Genomic DNA, 23,110 nt, shown 5'->3' on the forward strand with positions numbered 1-23,110 from the left:
GACCCAATGGCTTCACTGCTAAATTCTAGCCAACATTTACAAAAGAACTAATGCCAATCCTACTCAAACTATTCTGAAAAATATAGGAAGAGAGAATACTTCCAAACCTATTCTATGAGGTCAGTATTACCTTGATACCAAAACTAGACAAAGACACGTCAAAAAAAGAAAACTTTAGGCTAATATCCCTGATGAATATTGAGGCAAAAATCCTCAACAAAATACTAGCAAACTGAATTCAACAATGCATTAAAAACATCATTCATCATGATCAAGTGGAATTTATCCCTGGGATGTAAGGATGGTTCAACATAAACATATCAATCAGTTTGATGCATCATATAAAGAGAATGAAGGACAAAAATAATATGATCTTTTCAATTGATACTGAAAAAGCATTTAATAAAATTCAACGTCACTTCCTGATGAAAACCCTCAAAAAACTGGCTATTGAAGGAACATACCTCAATGTAATAAAAGCCATAAAAGGCAGACCCACAGCTAGTATCTTACTGAATAGGGAAAAACTGAAAGCCTTTCATCTAAAATCTGGAACACATCAAGGATGCTCACTTTCACCACTGTTAGTCAACATAGTGCTGGAAGTTCTAGCTACAGCAGTCTGATGAGAGAAAGAAATAAAGGGCATCCAAATTGGAAAGGAAGAAGTCATATTTTCCTTGATGATTTTTTCTTTTTTTTTGAGACAGAGTCTCACTCTGTTGACCAGGCTGGAGTGCAGTGGCGCGATCTTGGCTCACTGCAACTTCCGCCACCTGGGTTCAAGCGATTCATCTGCCTCAGCCTCGCGAGTAGCTAGGACTACAGACGCACACCACCATGCCCGGCTAATCTTTTATTTTATTTTTTTGTATTTTTAGTAGAGATGGGGTGTCACCATGTTAGCCAGGCTGATCTTGAACTCTTGACCTCGTGATTTGCCCGCCTCAGGCTCCCAAAGTGCTGGGATTACATGCGTGAGCCACCACGCCTGGCCAGTATGATCTCATAGCTGGGAAAACATAAAGACTCCTCCAAAAAAAAAAAAAAAAAAAAAAACTATTAGAGCTGATAAACAAGTTACAGGATACAAAATTAACATACAAAAATCAGTGGCATTTATATATGCCAAAGGTGGACAATCTGAAAAAGAAATCAAGAAAGTAGTCCCATTTACAATAGTCTCAAATAAAATTAAATACCTAATAATTAATTTAGCCAAAGAAGCCACAGGTCTCTGCAATGAAAAGTATAAAATATTGATGAAAGAAATGGAAGGGGACACAGAAAAAGGAATATTTCATGTTCATGGATTTGAAGAATCAATATTGTTAAAATGTTCATACTACCCAAAGCAATCTACATATTTAATGCAATCACCAACAAAATGCCAATGAGATTCCTCACAACTAATAAAAACAATCCTAATTTTTTTTTGTCTCCTGCCCATCCCCACAGTTCTACAATTTTTGTGGAGCCACAAAAAAAAACTCAGAATAGCCAAAGCTATCTTGAGCAAAAATAACAAAACTGATGGAATCACATTACCTGGTTTCAAATTAGAATTCAGACCTTTAGTAACCAAAACAGTACGGTACTGGCAGAAAAACAGACACATAGACCAATGGAACAGAATGGAGAGCCCAGAAACAAATTCATAAATCTACAGTAAACTCATTTTAGAGAAAAATGCCAAGAACATACATTGGGAAAAAGACAGTCTCTTCAACAAATGGTGCTGGGACAACTGGATATTCATATACAGAAGAATGAAACTAGACCCCTATCTCTCACCATATACAAAAATCAAATCAAAATGGATTAAAGACTTAAATCTAAGACCTCAAACTATGAAGCTGCTACAAGGAAACATTGGAGAAAACTCTCCAGGAATTTGGACTGGGCAAAAATTTGTTGAGTAATACTCCTCAAGCATAGGCAAACAAAGCAAAAGTGGACAAATGGGATCACATCCAGTTAAAAAGCTTCCACACAACAAAGGAAACAATCAGCAACATGAAAAGACAACCCAGAGCATGGGAGAAAATATCTGCAAACTACCCATCCGATGAAGGATTAATAACTGGAATACATAAAGAGATCATATAACTCTGTTAGAAAATCTCTAATAACCTGAATTTAAAATAGGCAAAAGATCTGAAGAGATGTTTCACAAAAGAAGACACATGAATGACAAATAGGCATTTGAAAAGGTGCTCACCATCACTGATCATCAGAGACATGCAAATCAAAACTACAATGAGATATCATCTCACTTCAGTTAAAATGGCTTTTATTCAAAAGACAGGCAACAACTGCTGTCAAAGATGTAGAGAAGAGGAAACTGTCATACATTGTTGGTGGGAAAGTAAGTTAGTACAACCACTATGGAGAACAGTTTGCAGCTTCCTTAAAAAACTAAAACTAGAGTTACCATATCATCCAGCAATTCCGCTGCTGGTATATATCCCAAAGAAAGGAAATCAAGATATCAAAGAGATATCTGCACTCCCATGTTTGTTGCAGCACTGTTCACAATAGCCATGATTTGGAAGCCTAAGTGTCCAGCAAGAGATGAGTGGATAAAGAAAATGCGGTATCTGGGGGTGGTGCCAAGGTGGCCAAATAGGAACAGCTCCAGCCTGCAGCTCCCAGCATGAGTGACACAGAAGACAGGTGATTTCTGCATTTCCAACTGAACCTCCGCTGCTGATACACAGGCAAACAGGGTCTGGAGTGGACCTCAAGCAAACTCCAACAGACCTGCAGCTGAGGGGCCTAACTGTTAGAAGGAAAACTAACAAATGGAAAGGACATCCACACCAAAACCCCATCTGTACATCACCATCATCAAAGACCAAAGGTAGATAAAACCACAAAGATGGGGAAAAAGCAGTGCAGAAAAGCTGAAAATTCTAAATATCAGAGCGCCTCTCCCCCTCCAAAGGAACGCAGCTCCTCTCCAGCAACAGAACAAAGCTGGATGGAGAATGACTTTGATGAGTTGAGAGAAGAAGGCTTCAGAGGATCAAACTTCTCTGAGCTAAAAGAGGAAGTACAAACCCAGCACAAAGAAACTAAAAACCTTGAAAAAAGATTAGACTCATGGCTAACTAGAATAACCAGTGTAGAGAAGTCCTTAAACGACCTGATGGAGCTGAAAACCATGGCATGAGAACTACGTAACGAATGCACAAGCTTCAGCAGCCGATTCTATCAACTGGAACAAAGGGTATCAGTGATTGAAGATCAAATGAATGAAATGAAGTGAGAAGAGAAGTTTAGAGAAAAAAGAGCAAAAAGAAACGAACAGAGCCTCCAAGAAATATGGGACTATGTGAAAATACCAAATCTACGTCTGATTTGTGTACCTGAAAGTGATGGGGAGAATGGAACAAAGTTGGAAAACACTCTGCAGGATATTATCCAGGAGAACTTCCCCAACCTAGCAAGGCAGGCCAACATTCAAATTCAGGAAATACAAAGAACGCCACAAAGATACTCTTCAAGAAGAGCAACTCCAAGATATATAATTGTCAGATTCACCAAAGTTGAAATGAAGGAAAAAATGTCAAGGGTGGCCAGAGAGAAAGGTCAGGTTACCCACAAAGGGAAGCCCATCAGACTAACAGCGGATCTCTCAGCAGAAACTCTACAAGCCAGAAGAGAGTGGGGGCCAATATTCAACTTTCTTAAAAGAATTTTCAACCTAGAATTTCATATCCAGACAAACTAACTTTCATAATTGAAGGAGAAATAAAATCCTTTACAGACAAGCAAATGCTGAGAGATTTTGTCACCAACAGGCCTGCCCTACAAGAGCTCCTGAAGGAAGCACTAAACATGGAAAGGAATAACTGGTACCAGCCACTGCAAAAACATGCCAAAATGTAAAGACCATCGATGCTAGGAAGACACTGCATCAACTAATGAGCAGAATAACCAGCTAACATCATAATGAGAGGGTCAAGATCACACATAACAATATTAACCTTAAATGTAAATGGGCTAAATGGCCCAATTAAAAGACACAGACTGGCAAATTGGATAAAGAGTCAAGACCCATCAGTGTGCTGTATTCAGGAGACCCATCTCGCATTCAGAGACACACATAGGCTCAAAATAAAAGGATGGAGGAAGATCGACCAAGCAAGTGGAAAACAAAAAAAGGCAGGGGTTGCAATCCTAGTCTCTGATAAAACAGACTTTAAACCAACAAAGATCAAAAGACACAAAGAAGGCCATTACATAATGGTAAAGGGATCAATGCAACAAGAAGAGCTAACTATCCTAAATATATAAGCACCCAATACAGGAGCACCCAGATTCATAAAGCAAGTCCTTAGAGACTTACAAAGAGACTTAGATTCCCATACAATAATAATGGGAGACTTTAACACCCCACTGTCAACATTAGACAGATCAATGAGACAGTTAACAAGGATATCCAGGAATTGAACTCAACTCTGCACCAAGTGGACCTGATAGACATCTACAGATCTCTCCACCCCAAATCAACAGAGCATACATTTTTCTCAGCACTACATCACACTTATTCGAAAACTGACTACATAAGTGAAAGTAAAGCACTCCTCAGCAAATGTAAAAGAACAGAAATTATAACATACTGTCTTTCAACCACAGTGCAATCAAACTAGAACTCAGGATGAAGAAACGCAATCAAAACCGCTCAACTACATGCAAACTGAACAACCTGCTCCTGAATGACTACTGGGTACATAACAAAATGAAGGCAGAAATAAAGATGTTCTTTGAAACCAATGAGAACAAAGATACAACATACCAGAATCTCTGGGACACATTTAAAGCAGTGTGGAGAGGGAAATTTATAGCACTAAATGCACGCAAGAGAAAGCAGGACAGATCTAAAATTGATACCCTAACATCACAATTAAAAGAACTAGAGAAGCAAGAGCAAACACATTTAAAAGCTAGCAGAAGGCAAGAAATAACTAAGATCAGAGCAGAACTGAAGGAAATAGAGACAAAAAACCCTTCAAAAAATCAATGAATCGAGGAGCTGGTTTTTTGAAAAGATCAACAAAATCGATAGACTGTTAGCAAGACTAATAAAGAAGAAAAGAGAGAAGAATCAAATAGATGCAATAAAAAGTGATAAAGGGGATATCATCACCAATCCCACAGAAATACAAACTACCATCAGAGAATACTATAAACACCTCTACGCAAATAAACTAGAAAACCTAGAAGAAATGGATAAATTCCTGGACACATACACCCTCCCAAGACTAAAGCAGGAAAAAGTTGAATCCCTGAGTAGACCAATAACAGGCTCTGAAGTTGAGGCAATAATTAATAGCCTATTAACCAAACAAAGTCCTGGACCAGCCGGATTCACAGCTGAATTCTACCAGAGGTACAGGGAGGAGCTGGTACGATTCCTTCTGAAACTATTCCAATCAATAGAAAAAGAGGGAATCCTCCCTAACTCATTTTATGAGGCCAGCATCATCCTGATACCAAAGCCTGGCAGAGACACAACAAAAAAAGAGAATTTTAGACCAATATCCCTGATGAACATCAATGCAAAAATCCTCAATAAAATACACACGGAATACAGCAGCACATCGAAAAGCTTATCCACCTTGATCAAGTGGGCTTCACCCCTGGGATGCAAGGCTGGTTCAACATACGGAAATCAGTAAACATAATCCATCATATAAACAGAACCAAAGACAAAAACCACATGATTATTTCAATAGATGCAGAAAAGGCCTTTGACGAAATTCAACAGCCCTTCATGCTAAAAACTCTCAATAAATTCGGTATTGATGGAACATATCTCAAAATAATAAGAGCTATTTATGACAAACCCACAGCCAATAGCATACCGAATGGGCAAAACCTGGAAGCATTCCCCTTGAAAACTGGCACAAGACATGGATGCCCTCTCTCACCACTCCTATTCAACATAGTGTTGGAAGTTCTGGCCAGGGCAATCAGGCAAGAGAAAGAAATAAAGGGTTTTCAATTAGGAAAAGAGGAAGTCAAATTGTCCCTGTTTGCAGGTGACATGATTGTATATTTAGAAAACCCCATCATCTCAGCCCAAAATCTCCTTAAGCTGATAAGCAACTTCAGCAAAGTCTCAGGATACAAAATCAACGTGCAAAAATCACAAGCATTCGTATACACCAATAACAGACAAACAGAGAGCCAAATCATGAATGAACTTCCTCTCACAATTGCTTCAAAGAGAATAAAATACCTAGGAATCCAATTCACAAGGGATGTGAAGGACCTCTTCAAGGAGAACTACAAACCACTGCTCAATAAAATAAAAGAGGACACAAATAAATGGAAGAACATTCCATGCTCATGGATAGGAAGAATCAATATCGTGAAAATGGCCATACTGCCCAAGGTAATTTATAGATTCAATGCCATCCCCATTAAGCTACCAATGACTTTCTTCACAGAATTATAAAAAACTACTTTAAAGTTCATATGGAACCAAAAAAGAGCCCACATTGCCAAGACAATCCTAAGCCAAAGAACAAAGCTGGAGGCATCACGCTACCTGACTTCAAGCTATACTACAAGGTTATAGTAACCAAAACAGCATGGTACTGGTACCAAAACAGAGATATAGACCAATGGAACAGAACAGAGCCCTCAGAAATAATACCACACATCTACAACCATCTGATCATGACAAACCTGACAAAAACAAGAAATGGGAAAAGGATTTCCTATTTAATAAATGGTGCTGGGAAAACTGGCTAGCCATAAGTAGAAAGCTGAAACTGGACCCCTTCCTTATACCTTATACAAAAATTAATTCAAGATGGCTTAGAGACTTAAATGTTAGACCTAAAAGCATAAAAACCCTAGAAGAAGACCTAGGCAATACCATTCAGGACATAGGCATGGGCAAGGACTTCATGTCTAAAACACCAAAACCAATGGCAAGAAAAGCCAAAATTGACAAATGGGATCCACTTAAACTAAGAGCTTCTGCACAGCAAAAGAAACTACCATCAGAGTGAACAGGTAACCTACAGAATGGTAGAAAAATTTTTGCAATCTACTCATCTGACAAAAGGCTAGTATCCAGAACCTACAAAGAACTCAAACAAATTTACAAGAAAAAAACAACCCCCTCAAAAAGTGGGCAAAGAATATGAGCAGACACTTCTGAAAAAGAAGACATTCATACAGCCAACAGACACATGAAAAATCGCTCATCATCACTTGTCATCAGAGAAATGCAAATCAAAACCACAATGAGATACCATCTCACACCAGTTAGAATGGCGATCATTAAAAAGTCAGGAAACAACAGGTGCTGGAGAGGATGTGGAGAAATAGGAACACTTTTACACTGTTGGTGGGACTGTAAACTAGTTCAACCATTGTAGAAAACAGTATGGCGATTCCTCAAGGATCTAGAACTAGAAATACCATTTGACTCAGCCATCCCATTACTGGATATATACCCAAAGGATTATAAATCATGCTGCTATAAAGACACATGCACATGTATGTTTATTGTGACACTATTCACAATAGGAAAGACTTGGAATCAACCCAAATGTCCATCAATGACAGACTGGATTAAGAAAATGTGGTGCATATACACCATGGAATACTATGCAGCCATAAAAAAGGATGAGTTCATGTCCTTTGTAGGGATATGGATGCAGCTGGAAACCATCATTCTCAGCAAACTATTACAAGAACAGAAAATCAAACTCCACATGTTCTCACTCATAGATGGGAGTTGAACAATGAGAACACTTGGACCCAGGAAGGGGAACATCACACACCGGGGCCTGTTGTGGGGTGGGGGTAGTGGGGAGGGATAGCATTAGGAGATATACCTAATGTAAATGATAAATTAATGGGTGCAGCACTCCAATATGGCACATGTATACATATGTAACAAACCTGCACATTGTGCACATGTACCCTAGAACATAAAGTATAATTTAAAATAAAAATAAGTTAATTTAAAAAACCAAAGAAAATGTGGTATCTGTACACAATGGAGTACTATTCAACCATAACAGATAATGAGATTCTGTCATTTGCAACAATATTGATGGAACTGGAAGTCACTATATTAAGTGAAATATGCCGGGCACAGAAAGACAAACTTTGCATGTTCCCACTTAACTTGTGTGAGCTAAAAAGTTAAACATTGAATTCATGGAGAAAGAGAGTAGAAGGATGGTTACCAAAAGCTGGGAAGGGTCGTGGTGGGGTAGGAGGTAAGTGGGAAAGTTTAGTGAGTACAAAAAATAGTAAGAATAAATAAGATCTGGTATTTGTCAATAATAATTTAATTGCACATTTAAAAATAACCAAAGCAGGGCCAGGCATGGTGGCTTACACTTCTAATCCCATCACTTTGGTAGGCCAAGGCAGGCAGATCACTTGAGCCAAGGAATTTGAGACTAACCTGAGCAACATGGCGAAAACCTATCTCCACTAAAATTACAAAAATTGGCCAGGCATGGTGGCACGTGCCTGTAGTCCCAGCTGTTTGGGAGGCTGAGGTGGGATGATCATTTGAGCGCAGGAAGTTGAGGCTGCGGTGAGCCAGTATCTTGCCACTACACTCCAGCCTGGGTGACAGAGTGAGACTGTCTCAAAAACAAAAAACCAAAAGTGTATAATTGGATTGTTTATAACATGCAGGATAAACGTTTGGGGGATGGATACCCCTTTTAACATGTGATTATTAGGCATTGTATACCTCTATCAAAATATCTCATGTATACCATAAGTATATACACCTACTTCTGTGTACCCACAAATATTTTTTAAAAACTGAGGCCACTGAAATTTTAAGTAACCTCATAACCGATGTATCTAGCTAATGAACACTTTCCAGTGCTCTTCTCAACTGTCCATGTCCTCACATACTTCACAACTAAACTAAGAGTAAGCGTTCAAGACTGAACTCGAGCTTCATTTTCTTTACAGAAACATCTGTGTCTGCAGTATTTCAGCACTCACTCTCAACTCTGGGTGTTAGCATTTTATATTATATTTTATTGATTTTAAATAGTTATTTCTCTGAGATGTCTTTTCTATTTATTGCTTTATATTATTATTATTGAAAAATTAGTTAAATTTTCACCTATGTATATCTTTTCCCCTGAGCTGGATTACTAACTCCTTGGAGTTAGTATTTTACAATATAATACTTTTTTCTGTTTTCCACAGTACCTAACACAATGCTGTGTATATTAAAAAGTACTTTAGTTCTTATTAACTAAAGAATGATGCTGTATCCTCAATGTGTCTGAACAGACAACTTTTTCTTTATATATGTAAATGTGTATTAACTCTTTTAACTAACATAACCAGACATTGTTCTCTGAAAACTGTAATAAAAAAGGAATAGGGGAATGCTATTCAGCCTTAGAGGGGAAAAAAACGGGAAATCCTGTCATTTGTAACAACATGGATAAACCTGGAGCACTTACATCAAATATGCTAGGAAGAGAAAGACAAATACCACATTATCTCAGTTATAGTGGATCTAAAAAAAATCAAACTCATAGAAGCAGAGAGTAGAATGATGCCTACAGGGGTGGGGCTGGTGGGCAGTGGGGATTGGGGAAGATGTTGGTCAAAGGATAAAAAATTTTAGGAGGAATACGTTTAAGGTATCTATTGTACAAATTGATGACTACAGCTAATAGCAACGTATTATATACTTGAACATTGCTAAGAGAGTAGATTGTGTAGTGTCCTCTTTACCAAAAAAAGTATGTGAGGTAGTATATGTTAATTGGTTTTATTTACCCATTCCATAATATATACATTTTCTCAAAACATGTTGTGTACCATAAATATATACATTTTTGTCAATTGAAAAAAGAAATAGGAAAATGAGATTGCTGCTCAGTTTTTCTAGATTATTGAAGTTTAACTTCAGGGTTTAGTAAGGTTTTTTTGGCTCACATTTGAAATAGATACTTAATAAAACTTAATTTGCAGTATCATTCACTTTCAAAATAACTAATATATTCAATACCTGTCCTTTCAGATTGAGCAGTTTAATGCTGAAGAGGAAGCATTTGGTTGGCTACCATCTGTATATCCTCAACGTAAAAAAATCCAAGATGGCTTGAACCCTTATCTTCGTCTTTACGAAACTGCTGTTGAATTTAGCAGCAAATATAGAACATGGACTGAAGGGCCATATCACAAAGTGAATCCAGACCAAGTAGAAGCAGATATTGGAAATTACTGGAGAGGATTATATAAACTGGAGAAAACCTTTCATGATTCTCCATATGCATTGGCAATGACAAAAAAAGTAAGATCAAAGGTGGAAGATTTCAAGCAGCACATTCCTCTCATTCAAGTGATCTGTAATCCTGGTTTGCGCCCCAGGCACTGGGAGGCCATGTCTGCCGTTGTTGGTTACCCTTTGCAGCCATCAGATGACTCCACGGTCGTCTCCTTTTTAGACATGAATCTGGAACCATATCTAGACAGATTTGAAGGTATTAGCGAAGCAGCTAGCAAAGAATATTCTCTTGAAAAGGCGATGGAGAAGATGATTACTGAATGGGATGCAATGGAATTTGTCATCCATTCTTATAGAGAAACTGGGACATTTATTTTGGCATCAGTTGATGACATTCAGATATTGTTGGATGACCATATTGTTAAAACACAAACTATGCGAGGATCTCCTTTCATTAAGCCTTATGAAAAACAAATGAGGTAAAGTGACATTTATATGGCAATGTTTATGCTCTGTTACCAAAATCACTTGTATTTAATGTAAAGCTCCTTTGAGAATTATTTCACACTTAATATCTCATGCTTAATATTTTATTTCTTTTGAGAATTGATTCTGCATTTCATACTTAGCATTTAATACTAAATATTTAAGATCTTTAAATATTTAAAGATATAATCAATGGCTTCATTGCTATTGGAAGATTGCTCATTCTTTGCTATCATCTTAATGGTTTATTAACTTCTATACTCATAACAAAGACAGTGGACAGTCAACATCCAGATACTTGTTTTTATTGCCTACAATATGATCTTATTTTTTAACTCTCAAAAAATAATTTTGTATCTGTGAACTAAAGATAATTTTATTTTTAAAATATATTAGCTTGTCATAGAGGATTGCTGAATATCTATTGTAATTTCTACTCATATGCATGAAGGATGGCAAATAAGTGAAAAAGAATGAAACTATAATTTTAGTTTGGGACTTTTAAGCATCATACACAGCCAATTAAAGTAAGCCTAGCTGTCAATGTTTCCAGTTTTTGTAATTTACATTAAGCAGGCTATATATTACCTTTAAAAAACAGAGCCCATCAAAATCAGACTACTGTCTTCAGTGGATTTTCATGGCAAGGGAATGCTAACAGCTTGGTAGTATCTGCCTATGGTGACTTAGGTGTTGTCATATGCTTGGGCATGTTCTGACTGGCCTTGGCTCATTCTCTGGTCATTCTGCCTCCTGCCAGCTTGCTCCAGAATGCACATTAAGACAAGAATTTTTGAACTACTCTGAAAATGGTACATCTAGATTCCATTTTAAGGGACTATGCATGATATCATTACCTACTTGGAAATTTTCTGAATCAGACAAAAATTAGATAGAAAAAGAGGAAGAACAACAAAAGAAAACAGAAGCATTCAGGTTTTTTTTGTGCAAAGAAGTTAAACAAATTCACTGATAAGCATTGAAATAAAAATATTTTAGAAAGACATCTGAAAATCCCTGGTTAGTTGGCAAACTCATTAACATTTGTTTGTTTTAAAGATCTAAAATCACAGAACACTGCTTAAATGATGAGTAATATGTTAATATACGTAAGACTACGCCACATCTAAGTTCTGTTGCTATTAAATTAAATTAATTAATTAATTTGAGATGGAGTCTTGCTCTGTTGCCCAGGCTGGAGTGCAGTGGCGCGATCTCAGCTCCCTGCAACCTCCACCTCCCGGATTCAAGCGAAGTTCTGTTGCTATTAATAAATCATTCTTCCTTATGACTATGTTATCTCTGATAGCAGAGTAATTACAAATGTCTGAGTTCAAATCTTGGCTCTATTGTTTATTTTCTGGCTAAACTTGAGCCTGGCAGTTGCCTCTATGTGCCTTAGTCTCTCCATTGATAAACAGATGTTACGATGACCCTACCTCATAGAGTTGACATGATGATGGAGTAAACACATAGAGACCTCAGAACTGTGCTTGTAAAATTATTAGGTTATGGAGTAATTATATTTATTCTTGAGGAAATTAAATCATTATGTGTATTCTCTATATTTAGAAACGAACTGATAACCTATTGTAAATTTAAATATTCCACCTTCTCATGAATGCTACACTATTTTGGAGTATGTAGATTTTTCTTTAAATGCCAGTTACATTTTATAAATTGAAGTACAGTTGACCCTTGAACAATTTAGGGTTTTAGGGGTGCTGAATCCCCACGCAGTTGAAAATCTGCATATAACTTATGACTCCTCAAAACCTTAACTACAAATAGCCTACTGTTAACCAGAAACCTTACAAATAACATAATGCATACTTTGAATGTTACATGTATTATATACTATATTCTTATAATAAAGTAAGCTGGAGAAAAGGAAATGTTGTTAAGAAAATCATGAGAAAAATATATTTACTATTCATTAAGTGGCAGTGGGTCATCATGAAGATCTTCATCCTCGTCATCTTCATGTTGAGTATACTGAGGAGGAGGAGGAGGAGGAAGAGGAGGGATTGGTCTTGTTGTCTCAGGGATGGCAGAAGCAGAAGAGGTGGAGAGGGTGGAAGGGGAGACAGGAGAATCAGGCAAAGTCCATGTAACCTTTATTGAAAAAAATCCGTGTAAAAGTGGACCTACACAGTTGAAACCTGTGTTGTTGAAAGGTCAACTATATTTTAGAAATAAAGGCTTTATTCTAGAAATAAGGGGCCCAAATTAAGGGGGAAAAAAGAGCGTTGAAGGAAAGGAGTATTGGATGTAACTATCTTTCCTCAGAAGCTCAGAGTATCCTTGATTAGGAATACCTTTACTGTCAATAAAATCTCATTTTTCAATTTGTACTCTCTAGTCATGGAACTAGAGAGCAGAAAGGTTTATTTCTATGATAGAAATAACTAGATAGCAGAAAGGTTTATTTCTGTATACAGAAACCAGCCCAACAGTAGATAAGTATATCTTAACATGTATATCTGTATAAGCATAAGTGTTATATTATTATCTTTAAACATATTTTATAGAACAAATCTAGTGATTTATCTTTAAATGCAACTAGATGAATGGAAATTGGAATATTATATACATTATATACAAGGTTATATACAGTTGTATAACATTATATACAAGATTGACAGTCTAGTTGTGGTTTTGAATTTTGTCATTTGAAACATTTGCTTGGTTTGCTGTCAATAAGAGCCACTGTGTTTTGCTTCTCAGAGAATGGGAGGGCAAGCTCCTACTGCTTCAGGAGATTCTGGATGAATGGCTCAAGGTCCAAGCCACGTGGCTGTATCTGGAGCCCATTTTCAGTTCTCCAGACATTATGTCTCAGATGCCTGAGGAAGGGAGACGATTTACAGCTGTGGATAAGACATGGAGAGATATAATGAGAACTGTCATGCAGGTAGGTGAAAAAATCTCCAAAAATGCCATTATTTGGTTGAAGTGACATGATTTGTGTTTTCAGAAATCCATATAAACCATTATTGTTTCCAATAAGCCATTATCTGTTTCACATGTACATTGTCTTTTCAGCTATTATTTTAGAATGCCAGGAGCAGAAAATGTTGCAAGCAAAAGTAGATATTTTGTCCTGATTACTCCTTGAAGTCCAAATTGAAATTTGCATTGTTTAACAACCTTTGGTTCTATTATTGATTCTTATCTGATACTCTGATAGGAAGACACTGTACGAGGTACTTGCTGACTCCGTCTATTCTGTGGCTGTCTTGTTATGGAATACAACCCACTGAAACTCACTGTGGTGCACAAATGTCAGTATGCCAACGACCCAACACATTTTTCTGGTAGGGACCTAAAAACAGATGAGTTGCAAAGATAAATATATCTAAAAAGTTCAATAAATGCAAATAAGATACAGTAAAGAAAGAAAAATACACAAATACTGTGGAGGAGAACTTACAATTTAAACTAAAGAGAGAATTTAATAAAAACTGGTAACACTAAAAAAAAGTACCTTTTGTGTTCAATTCAGAGGACTTTTTTTTTTTTTTTTTTTTTTTTTTTTTGAGATGGAGTCTCGCCCTGTCACCCAGGCTGGAGTGCAGTGGTGCAATCTAGGCTTACTGCAACCTTTGCCTCCTAGGCTCAAGTGATTCTCCTGCCTCAGCCTCTTGAGTAACTGAGATTACAGTCATGCGCCACCATGCCCAGCTAATTTTTCTATTTTTGGTAGAGACGGGGTTTCACCATGTTGGTCAGGCTGGTCTTGATCTCTTGACCTCAAGTGATCCACCCATCTCCGCCTTCCAAAGTGCTGGGATTACAGGCATGAGCCACTGTGGCTGGCAGAATACATTTATTTACTGCCTCAGAAGCATGGTTGTGTGTCATTAAATATTAAAATAGAAAAAAGTTAGTTATTAAATCATATCATTAAATGAATATAAACTTCTGCATTGGTATTTTGATAAAATATAATACTATAAGGTAGGATAAGTATTATCTTAAAAATGTCCTACCCTGAAATAGAAATATGCATATCTTTATTGTTATTTAAACTTTAAGAGCTGTTACTATAATCCAAAATGTTGATAATACTGTATTGACGTCAACTATATGATTTGATAGGAAAATATTCAGAAAGATGGACATGGTTTTATTTATTTAATCTTTACCTCGTTTATATAATAGTACCTGAAATAAATCTTTTTATAAACCAAACCTTTGTAAAATTAATCACACTGGAATTAATTCCATATTTAAAGAACCCATTAGTAAGTTGCTTTGTAACACAATCATCTCTAATTAATTTATGTCAGAAATTCAGTCTTTTATATATAGTTTCCTTATGGCGGTGCAAAATCCTCATAATATGGATATATTTTCGTTAGGAAGGTGATGAAGGAGAATTTTTTTTTTGTTTAAAGAAGCAAAAAGTAGTAGAGACGGGGGGCGCCCAAGATGGCCAAATAGGAACAGCTCAAGCCTCCAGCTCCCAGCGTGAGCAACACAGAAGACGGGTGATTTCTGCATTTTCAACTGAGATAGCAGGTTCATCTCACTGGGGCATGTTGGACAGTCGGTGCTGATCAGCAGGTGCAGCCCGACCAGCGAGAGCTGAAACAGGGCGAGGCATCACCTCACCTGGGAAGCTCAAGGGGCAAGGGAATTCTTTTCCCTAGCCAAGGGAAACTGAGCCACACAACACCTGGAAAATTGGGTAACTCCCACCCTAATATTGCACTTTACCGAGGGTCTTAGCAAATGGCACACCAGGAGGTTTAATCCCACACCTGGCCTGGAGGGTACCATGCCCACGGAGCCTCCTTCCTTGAGAGCACAGCAGTCTGAGATCTAACTGCAAGGCAGCAGCAAGGCTGCATAAGGGATGCAGTAAACATCAAAAGGAATAACTGGTACCAGCCACTGCAAAAGCATGCCAAAATGTAAAGACCATCGATGCTAGGAAGAAACTGCATCAACTAATGAGCAGAATAACCAGCTAACATCATAATGACAGGATCAAGTTCACACATAACAATATTAACCTTAAATGTAAATGGGCTAAATGGTCCAATTAAAAGGCACAGACTGGCAAATTGGATAAAGAGTCAGACCCATCAGTGTGCTGTATTCAGGAGACCCATCTCATGTGCAAACACACACATAGGCTCAAAATAAAGGGATGGAGGAAGATCGACCAGCAAATGGAGAACAAAAAAAAAGCAGGGGTTGCAATCCTAGTCTCTGATAAAACAGACTTTAAACCAACAAAGATCAAAAGAGACAAAGAAGGCCATTACATAATGGTAAAGGGATCAATGCAACAAGAAGAGCTAACTATCCTAAATATATATGCACCCAATACAGGAGCACCCAGATTCATAAAGCAGGTCCTTAGAGACTTACAAAGAGACTTAGACTCCCATACAATAATAATGGGAGACTTTAACACCCCACTGTTAACATTAGACAGATCAATGAGACAGAAAGTTAACAAGGATATCCAGGAATTGAACTCAACTCTGCACCAAGGGGCCCTAAAAGACATCTACAGAACTCTCCACCCCAAATCAACAGAATATACATTCTTCTCAGCACCATATCACACTTATTCCAAAATTGAGCACATAGTTGGAGGTAAAGCACTCCTCAGCAAATGTAAAAAAAACCAGAAATTATAACAAACTGTCTCTCAGACCACAGTGCAATCAAACTAGAACTAAGGACTAAGAAACTCAATCAAAACTGCTCAACTGCTTGGAAACTGACCAGCCTGCTCCTGAATGGCTACTGGGTACATAACAAAATGAAGGCAGAAATAAAGATGTTCTTTGAAACCAATGAGAACAAAGATACAACATACCAGAATCTCTGGGACACGTTTAAAGCAATGTGTAGAGGGAAATTTATAGCACTAAATGCCCACAAGAGAAAGCAGGAAAGATCTAAAATTGACACCCTAACATCACAATTAAAAGAACTAGAGAAGCAAGAGCAAATACATTCAAAAGTTAGCAGAAGGCAAGAAATAACTGAGATCAGAGCAGAACTGAAGGAGATAGAGACACAAAAAACCCTTCAAAAAAATCAATGAATCCAGGAGCTGGTTTTTTGAAAAGATCAACAAAATTGGTAGACTTTTAACAAGACAATTAAGAAAAGAGAGAAGAATCAAATAGATGCAATAAAAAATGATAAAGGGGATATCACCACCAATCCCACAGAAATACAAACTACCATCAGAGAATACTATAAACACCTCTGTGCAAATAAAATAGAAAACCTAGAAGAAATGGATAATTTCCTGGACACTTACAGTCTCCCAAGACTAAGCCAGGAAGAAGTTGAATCCCTGAATAGACCAATAGCAGGCTCTGAAATTGAGGCAATAATTAATAGCCTACCAACCAAATAAAGTCCAGGACCAGACAGACAGATTCACAGCCGAATTCTACCAGAGGTACAAGAAGGAGCTAGTACCATTCCTTCTGCTATTCCAATCAATAGAAAAAGAGGGAATCCTCCCTAACTCATTTTATGAGGCCAACATCATCCTGATACCAAAGCCTGGCAGAGATACAACAAAAAAAGAGAATTTTAGACCAATATCCCTGATGAACATTGATGCAAAAATCTTCAATAAAATACTGGCAAACTGAATCCAGCAGAACATCAAAAAGCTTATCCACCATGATCAAGTGGGCTTCATCCCTGGGATGCAAGGCTGGTTCAACATATGGAAATCAGTAAACGTAATCCAGAATATAATCAGACCCAAGACAAAAACCACATGATTATCTCAATAGATGCAGAAAAGGCCTTTGACGAAATTCAACAGCCCTTCATGCTAAAAACTCTCAATAAATTCGGTATTGATGGAACATATCTCAAAATAATAAGAGCTATTTATGACAAACCCACAGCCAATAGCATACCGAATGGGCAAAAACTGGAAGCATTCCCTTTGAAAACTGGCAAAAGACAGGGATGCCCTCTCTCACCACTCCTATTCAATATAGTGTTGGAAGTTCTGGCCAGGGCAATCAGGCAAGAGAAAGAAATAAAGAGTATTCAGTTAGGAAAAGAAGAAGTCAAATTGTCCCTGTTTGCAGATGACATGATTATATATTTAGAAAACCCCATTGTCTCAACCCAAGATCTCCGTAAGCTGATAAGCAACTTCAGCAAAGTCTTAGGATACAAAATTAATGTGCAAAAATCACAAGCATTCTTATACACCAGTAACAGACAAACAGAGAGCCAAATCATGAATGAACTCCCATTCACAATAGCTTCAAAGAGAATAAAATACCTAGGAATCCAACTTACAAGGGAAGTAAAGGACCTCTTCAAGGAGAACTACAAACCACTGCTCAGTGAAATAAAAGAGGACACAAACAAATGAAGAACATACCATGCTCATGGATAGGAAGAATCACTATTGTGAAAATGGCCATACTGCTCAAGGTTATTTATAGATTCAATGCCATCCCCATTAAGCTACCAATGACTTTCTTCACAGAATTATAAAAAACTACTTTAAAGTTCATATGGAACCAAAAAAGACCCCACATTGCCAAGACAATCTTTAGCCAAAGAACAAAGCTGGAGGCATCACGCTACCTGACTTCAAGCTATACTACAAGGCTACAGTAACCAAAACAGCATGGTACTGGTACCAAAACAGAGATATAGACCAATGGAACAGAACAGAGTCCTCAGAAATAATACCACACATCTACAACCATCTGGTCTTTACAAACCTGACAAAAACAAGAAACAGGGAAAGGATTCCCTATTTAATAAATGGTACTGGGAAAATTGGCTAGCCATAAGTAGAAAGCTGAAACTGGATCCTTTCCTTACTTCTTATATGAAAATTAATTCCAGATGGCTGAGACTTAAATGTTAGACCTAAAACCATAAAAACCCTAGAAAAAAACCTAGGTAATACCATTCAGGACACAGAGATGGGCAAGGACTTCATTTCTAAAACACCAAAAGCAACGGCAACAAAAACCAAAATTGACAAATGGGATCTAATTAAACTAAAGAGCTTCTGCACAGCAAAAGAAACTACCATCAGAGTGAACAGGCAACCTACAGAATGGGAGAAAAATTTTTGCAATGTACTCATCTGACAAAGGGCTAATATCCAGAACCTACAAAGAACTCAAACAAATTTACAAGAAAAAAACAACCCCCTCAAAAAGTGGGCAAAGAATATGAACAGACATTTCTCAAAAGAAGACATTCATACAGCCAACAGACACGTGAAAAAATGCTCATCATTACTGGCCATCAGAGAAATGCAAATGAAAACCACAATGAGATACCATCTCACACCAGTTAGAATGGCAATCATTACAAAATCAGGAAACAACAGGTGCTGGAGAGGATGTGGAGAAATAGGAACACTTTTACACTGTTGGTGGGACTGTAAACTAGTTCAACCATTGTAGAAAACAGTATGGTGATTCCTCAAGGATCTAGAACTAGAAATACCATTTGACCCAGCCATCCCATTACTGGGTGTACACCCAAAGGATTATAAATCATGCTGCTATAAAGACACATGCACACATATGTTTATTGCAGCACTATTCACAATAGCAAAGACTTGGAATCATCCCAAATGTCCATCAATGACAGACTGGATTAAGAAAATGTGGCACATATACACTATGGAATACTATGCAGCCATATAAAAGGATGAATTCATGTCCTTTGTAGGGACATGGATGCAGCTGGAAACTATCATTCTCAGCAAACTATCTCAAGAACAGAAAACCAAACACCACATGTTCTCACTCATAGGTGGGAATTGAACAATGAGATCACTTGGACACAGGAAGGGGAACATCACACACCAGGGCCTATTGTGGGGAGAGGGTCGAGGGAAGGGATAGCATTAGGAGATATAGGTAATGTAAATGACGAGTTAATGGGTACAGCACACCAACATGGCACATGTATACATATGTAACAAACCTGTGTGTTGTGCACGTGTACACTAAAACTTAAAGTATAATAATAAAAAAGGGCAAAAAGCAAAAAGTAGATACTTGTATTCTTTTAGTTAATATATTTAAGAAATTAAAGTCTTTTTTAATATGTAATCAAAATACTCTTCAAAATTCCATATTGCTATGAAATTTTATAGATATCTCAGGTGCTTGAAAGGGCAGCTATGTTGGGCCTTGTAAATAATGGAGGCATATTTTTATCCTATAAAACCACTGGAAACAAACAAAAACATTACTTACCCTCATTTCTTTTTTTTTTTTTTTTTTTTTTTGAGACGGAGTCTCGCTCTGTCACCCAGGCTGGAGTGCAGTGGCACGATCTCCACTCACTGCAAGCTCCGCCGCCTCCCAGGTTAACGACATTCTCCTGCCTCAACCTCCCTAGAAGCTGGGACTACAGGCACCAGCCACCATGCCCGGCTAATTTTTTTGTATTTTCAGTAGAGGCGGGGTTTCACTGTGTTCGCCAGGATGGTCTCGATCTCCTGACGTCGTGATACGCCCACCTTGGCCTCCCAAAGTGCTGGGATTACAGGCGTGAGCCACCGCGCCCGGCCACTTACCCTCATTTCTAAATAAATAGGTATTTTCTGTTGGGGAGGGGAGAGTAACACTTCATTTACTTTTGCTTAAGACTTGATTGTCTTTCTCATCTGCTTTGCATTTTCTCTTTCTCCATATATTAGTATTCAGGGAAGCTTTGGCTCATGCTCTCCAAAGAGCCGAAAATAAACATATACCCATATTCTCTTAGGAAGTCTAATGAGATGATGTGTATAGTAGAGGCCACTGGATTAATTGCTTGGTACATAAGGTTATTGCCTTCATTCTTAGGAGTTCCTAATAAACGTTCTTTTAAAAACCTCAGAGGCTAAAAATGGGACATAAATACTATTGTTAATGTAACTGGCTTACAGTGTAAACAAAGCTGCTGGGAAGTTCCAACTGGGTAGAGCCCACTGTGGTTCGGCATGGCTGCTGTAGCCAGACTGTCTCTGTAGATTCCTCCTCTCTGGGCAGGGCATCTCTGAAAGAAACGCAGCAACCCCAGTCAGGAGCTTATAGATAAAACTCCTGTCTCCCTGGGACAGAGCACCCATGGGAAGGGGTGGCTGTGGGCACAGCTTCAGCAGACTTAAACTTTCCTGCCTGCTGGCTCTGAAGAGAGCAGTGGATCACCCAGCACAGCGCTTGAGCTCTGCTAAGGGACAGACTGCCTTCTCAAGTGGGCCCCTAACCCCTGTGCCTCCTGACTGGGAGATACCTCCCAACAGGCGTCAACAGACACCCCATACAGGAGAGCTCCATCTGGCTGGCATCTGGCAGGTGCCCCTCTGGGATGAAGCTTCCAGAGGAAGGAATAGGCAGCAATCTTTGCTGTTCTGCAGCCTCTGCTGGTGATACCCAGGCAAACAGAGTCTGGAGTTGAACTTCAGCAAACTCCAGCAGACCTGCAGCAGATGGCCCTGACTATTAGAAGGAAAACCAACAAACAGAAAGGAATAGCATCAACATCAACAAAAAGGGCATCCGCACAAAAACCCTATCCGAAGGTCACCAGCATCAACGATCAAAGGTCAAAGGCAGATAAACCCACGAATATGAGGAAAAACCAGTGCAAAAGGGCTGAAAATTCCAAAAACCAGAATGCCTCTTCTCCTCCAAAGGATTACAATTCCTTGCCAGCAAGGGAACAACACTGGACCGAGAATGAGTTTCACAAATTGACAGAAGTAGGCTTCAGAAGGTAGGTAATAAACTCCTCCAAGCTAAAGGAGCATGTTCTAACCCAATGCAAGGAAACTAAGAACCTTGAAAAAAGGTTAGACGAATTGCTAACTAGAATAACCAGTGTAGAGAAGAACATAAATGACCTGATGGAGCTGAAAAACACAGCACAAGAACTTCGTGAAGCATACAGAAGTATCAATAGCCAAATTGATCAAGTGGAAGAAAGGATGTCAGAGATTGAAGAGCAACTTAATGAAATAAAGTGTGAAGACAAGATTAGAGAAAAAGAATGAAAAGGAGAGAACAAAGCCTTCAAGAAATATGGACTACGTGAAAAGACCAAACCTACACGTTTGATTGGTGTACCTGAAAGTGATGGGGAGAATGGAACCAAGTTGGAAAACAGTCTTCAGGATATTATCCAGGAGAACTTCCCCAACCTAGCAAGACAGGCCAACATTCAAATTCAGGAAATACAGAGAACACCACAAAGATACTCCTTGAGAAAAGCAACCCCAAGACACATAATCATCAGATTCATCACGGTTGAAATGAAGGAAAAAATGTTAAGGGCAGCCAGAGAGAAAGGTCGGGTTAACCACAAAGGGAAGCCCCTTGAACTGACAGCAGATCTCTCTGCAGAAACCCTCCAAGCCAGAAGAGAGTAGGGACAAATATACAACATTCTTAAAGGAAAGAATTTTCAACCTAGAATTTTATATCCAGCCAAGCTAAGCTTCATAAGTGAAGGATAAATAAAATCCTTTACAGACAAGCAAATGGTGAGAGATTTTGTCACCACCAGGCCTGCCTTACTAGAGCTCCTGAAGGAAGCACTAAACGTGGAAAGAAACAACTAATATCAGCCACTGCAAAAACATACCAGATTGTAAAGATCATCGACACTACGAAGAAACTGCATCAACTAACAGCCGAATAACCAGCTAGAATCGTAATGACAGGATCAAATTCACACATAACAATATTAACCTTAAATGTAAGCGGGCTAAATGCCCCAATTAAAAGAAACAGACTGGCACATTGGATAAAGAGTCAACACCCATTGGTGTGGTATATTCAGGAGACCCATCTCATGTGCAAACACACATATAGGCTCAAAATAAAGGGATGGAGGAATATTTACCAAGCAAATAGAAAAAAAAAAAGCAGAGGTTGCAATCCTAGTCTCTGATAAAACAGACTTTAAACCAACAAAGATTGAAAGAGACAAAGAAGGGCATTACATAATGGTAAAGGGATCAATGCAACAAGAAGAGCTAACTATCCTAAATATATGTGTGCCCAATATAGAAGCACCCAGATTCATAAAGCAAGTTCTTAGAGACCTATAAAGAGACTTGGACTCCCACACAATAATAGTGGGAGAGTTTAACACCCCACCATATTAGACAGATCAACAAGACAAAAAATTAACAAGGATATTCAGGACTTCAACCCAGCTCTGGACCAAGCAGACCTAATAGACATCTACAGAACTCTCTGCCCCAAATCAACAGAATATGCATTCTTCTCAGTACCACATCACACTTACTCTACATTTGACCACATAATTGGAAGTAAAACACTCCTCAGCAAATGCAAAAGAACAGAAATCATAACAGTCTCTCAGACCATGGTG

General features: G+C 38.2%; 1 protein-coding gene across 1 annotated transcript in view; it reads left to right on the forward strand.

Moving 5' to 3' along the window:
• DNAH7 (dynein axonemal heavy chain 7) overlaps window positions 1–23,110 on the forward strand; it is a 341,486-nt gene that overhangs the window by 102,134 nt on the left and 216,242 nt on the right. Inside the window, 2 exon segments of the mRNA XM_050752319.1 lie at window positions 10,046–10,731; window positions 13,466–13,652. Of these exon segments, the coding sequence (XP_050608276.1) occupies window positions 10,046–10,731; window positions 13,466–13,652 (873 nt within the window).

This window comes from Macaca thibetana, chromosome 12 (genome assembly GCF_024542745.1).
Source record: "Macaca thibetana thibetana isolate TM-01 chromosome 12, ASM2454274v1, whole genome shotgun sequence".
NCBI lineage: Eukaryota > Metazoa > Chordata > Mammalia > Primates > Cercopithecidae > Macaca > Macaca thibetana.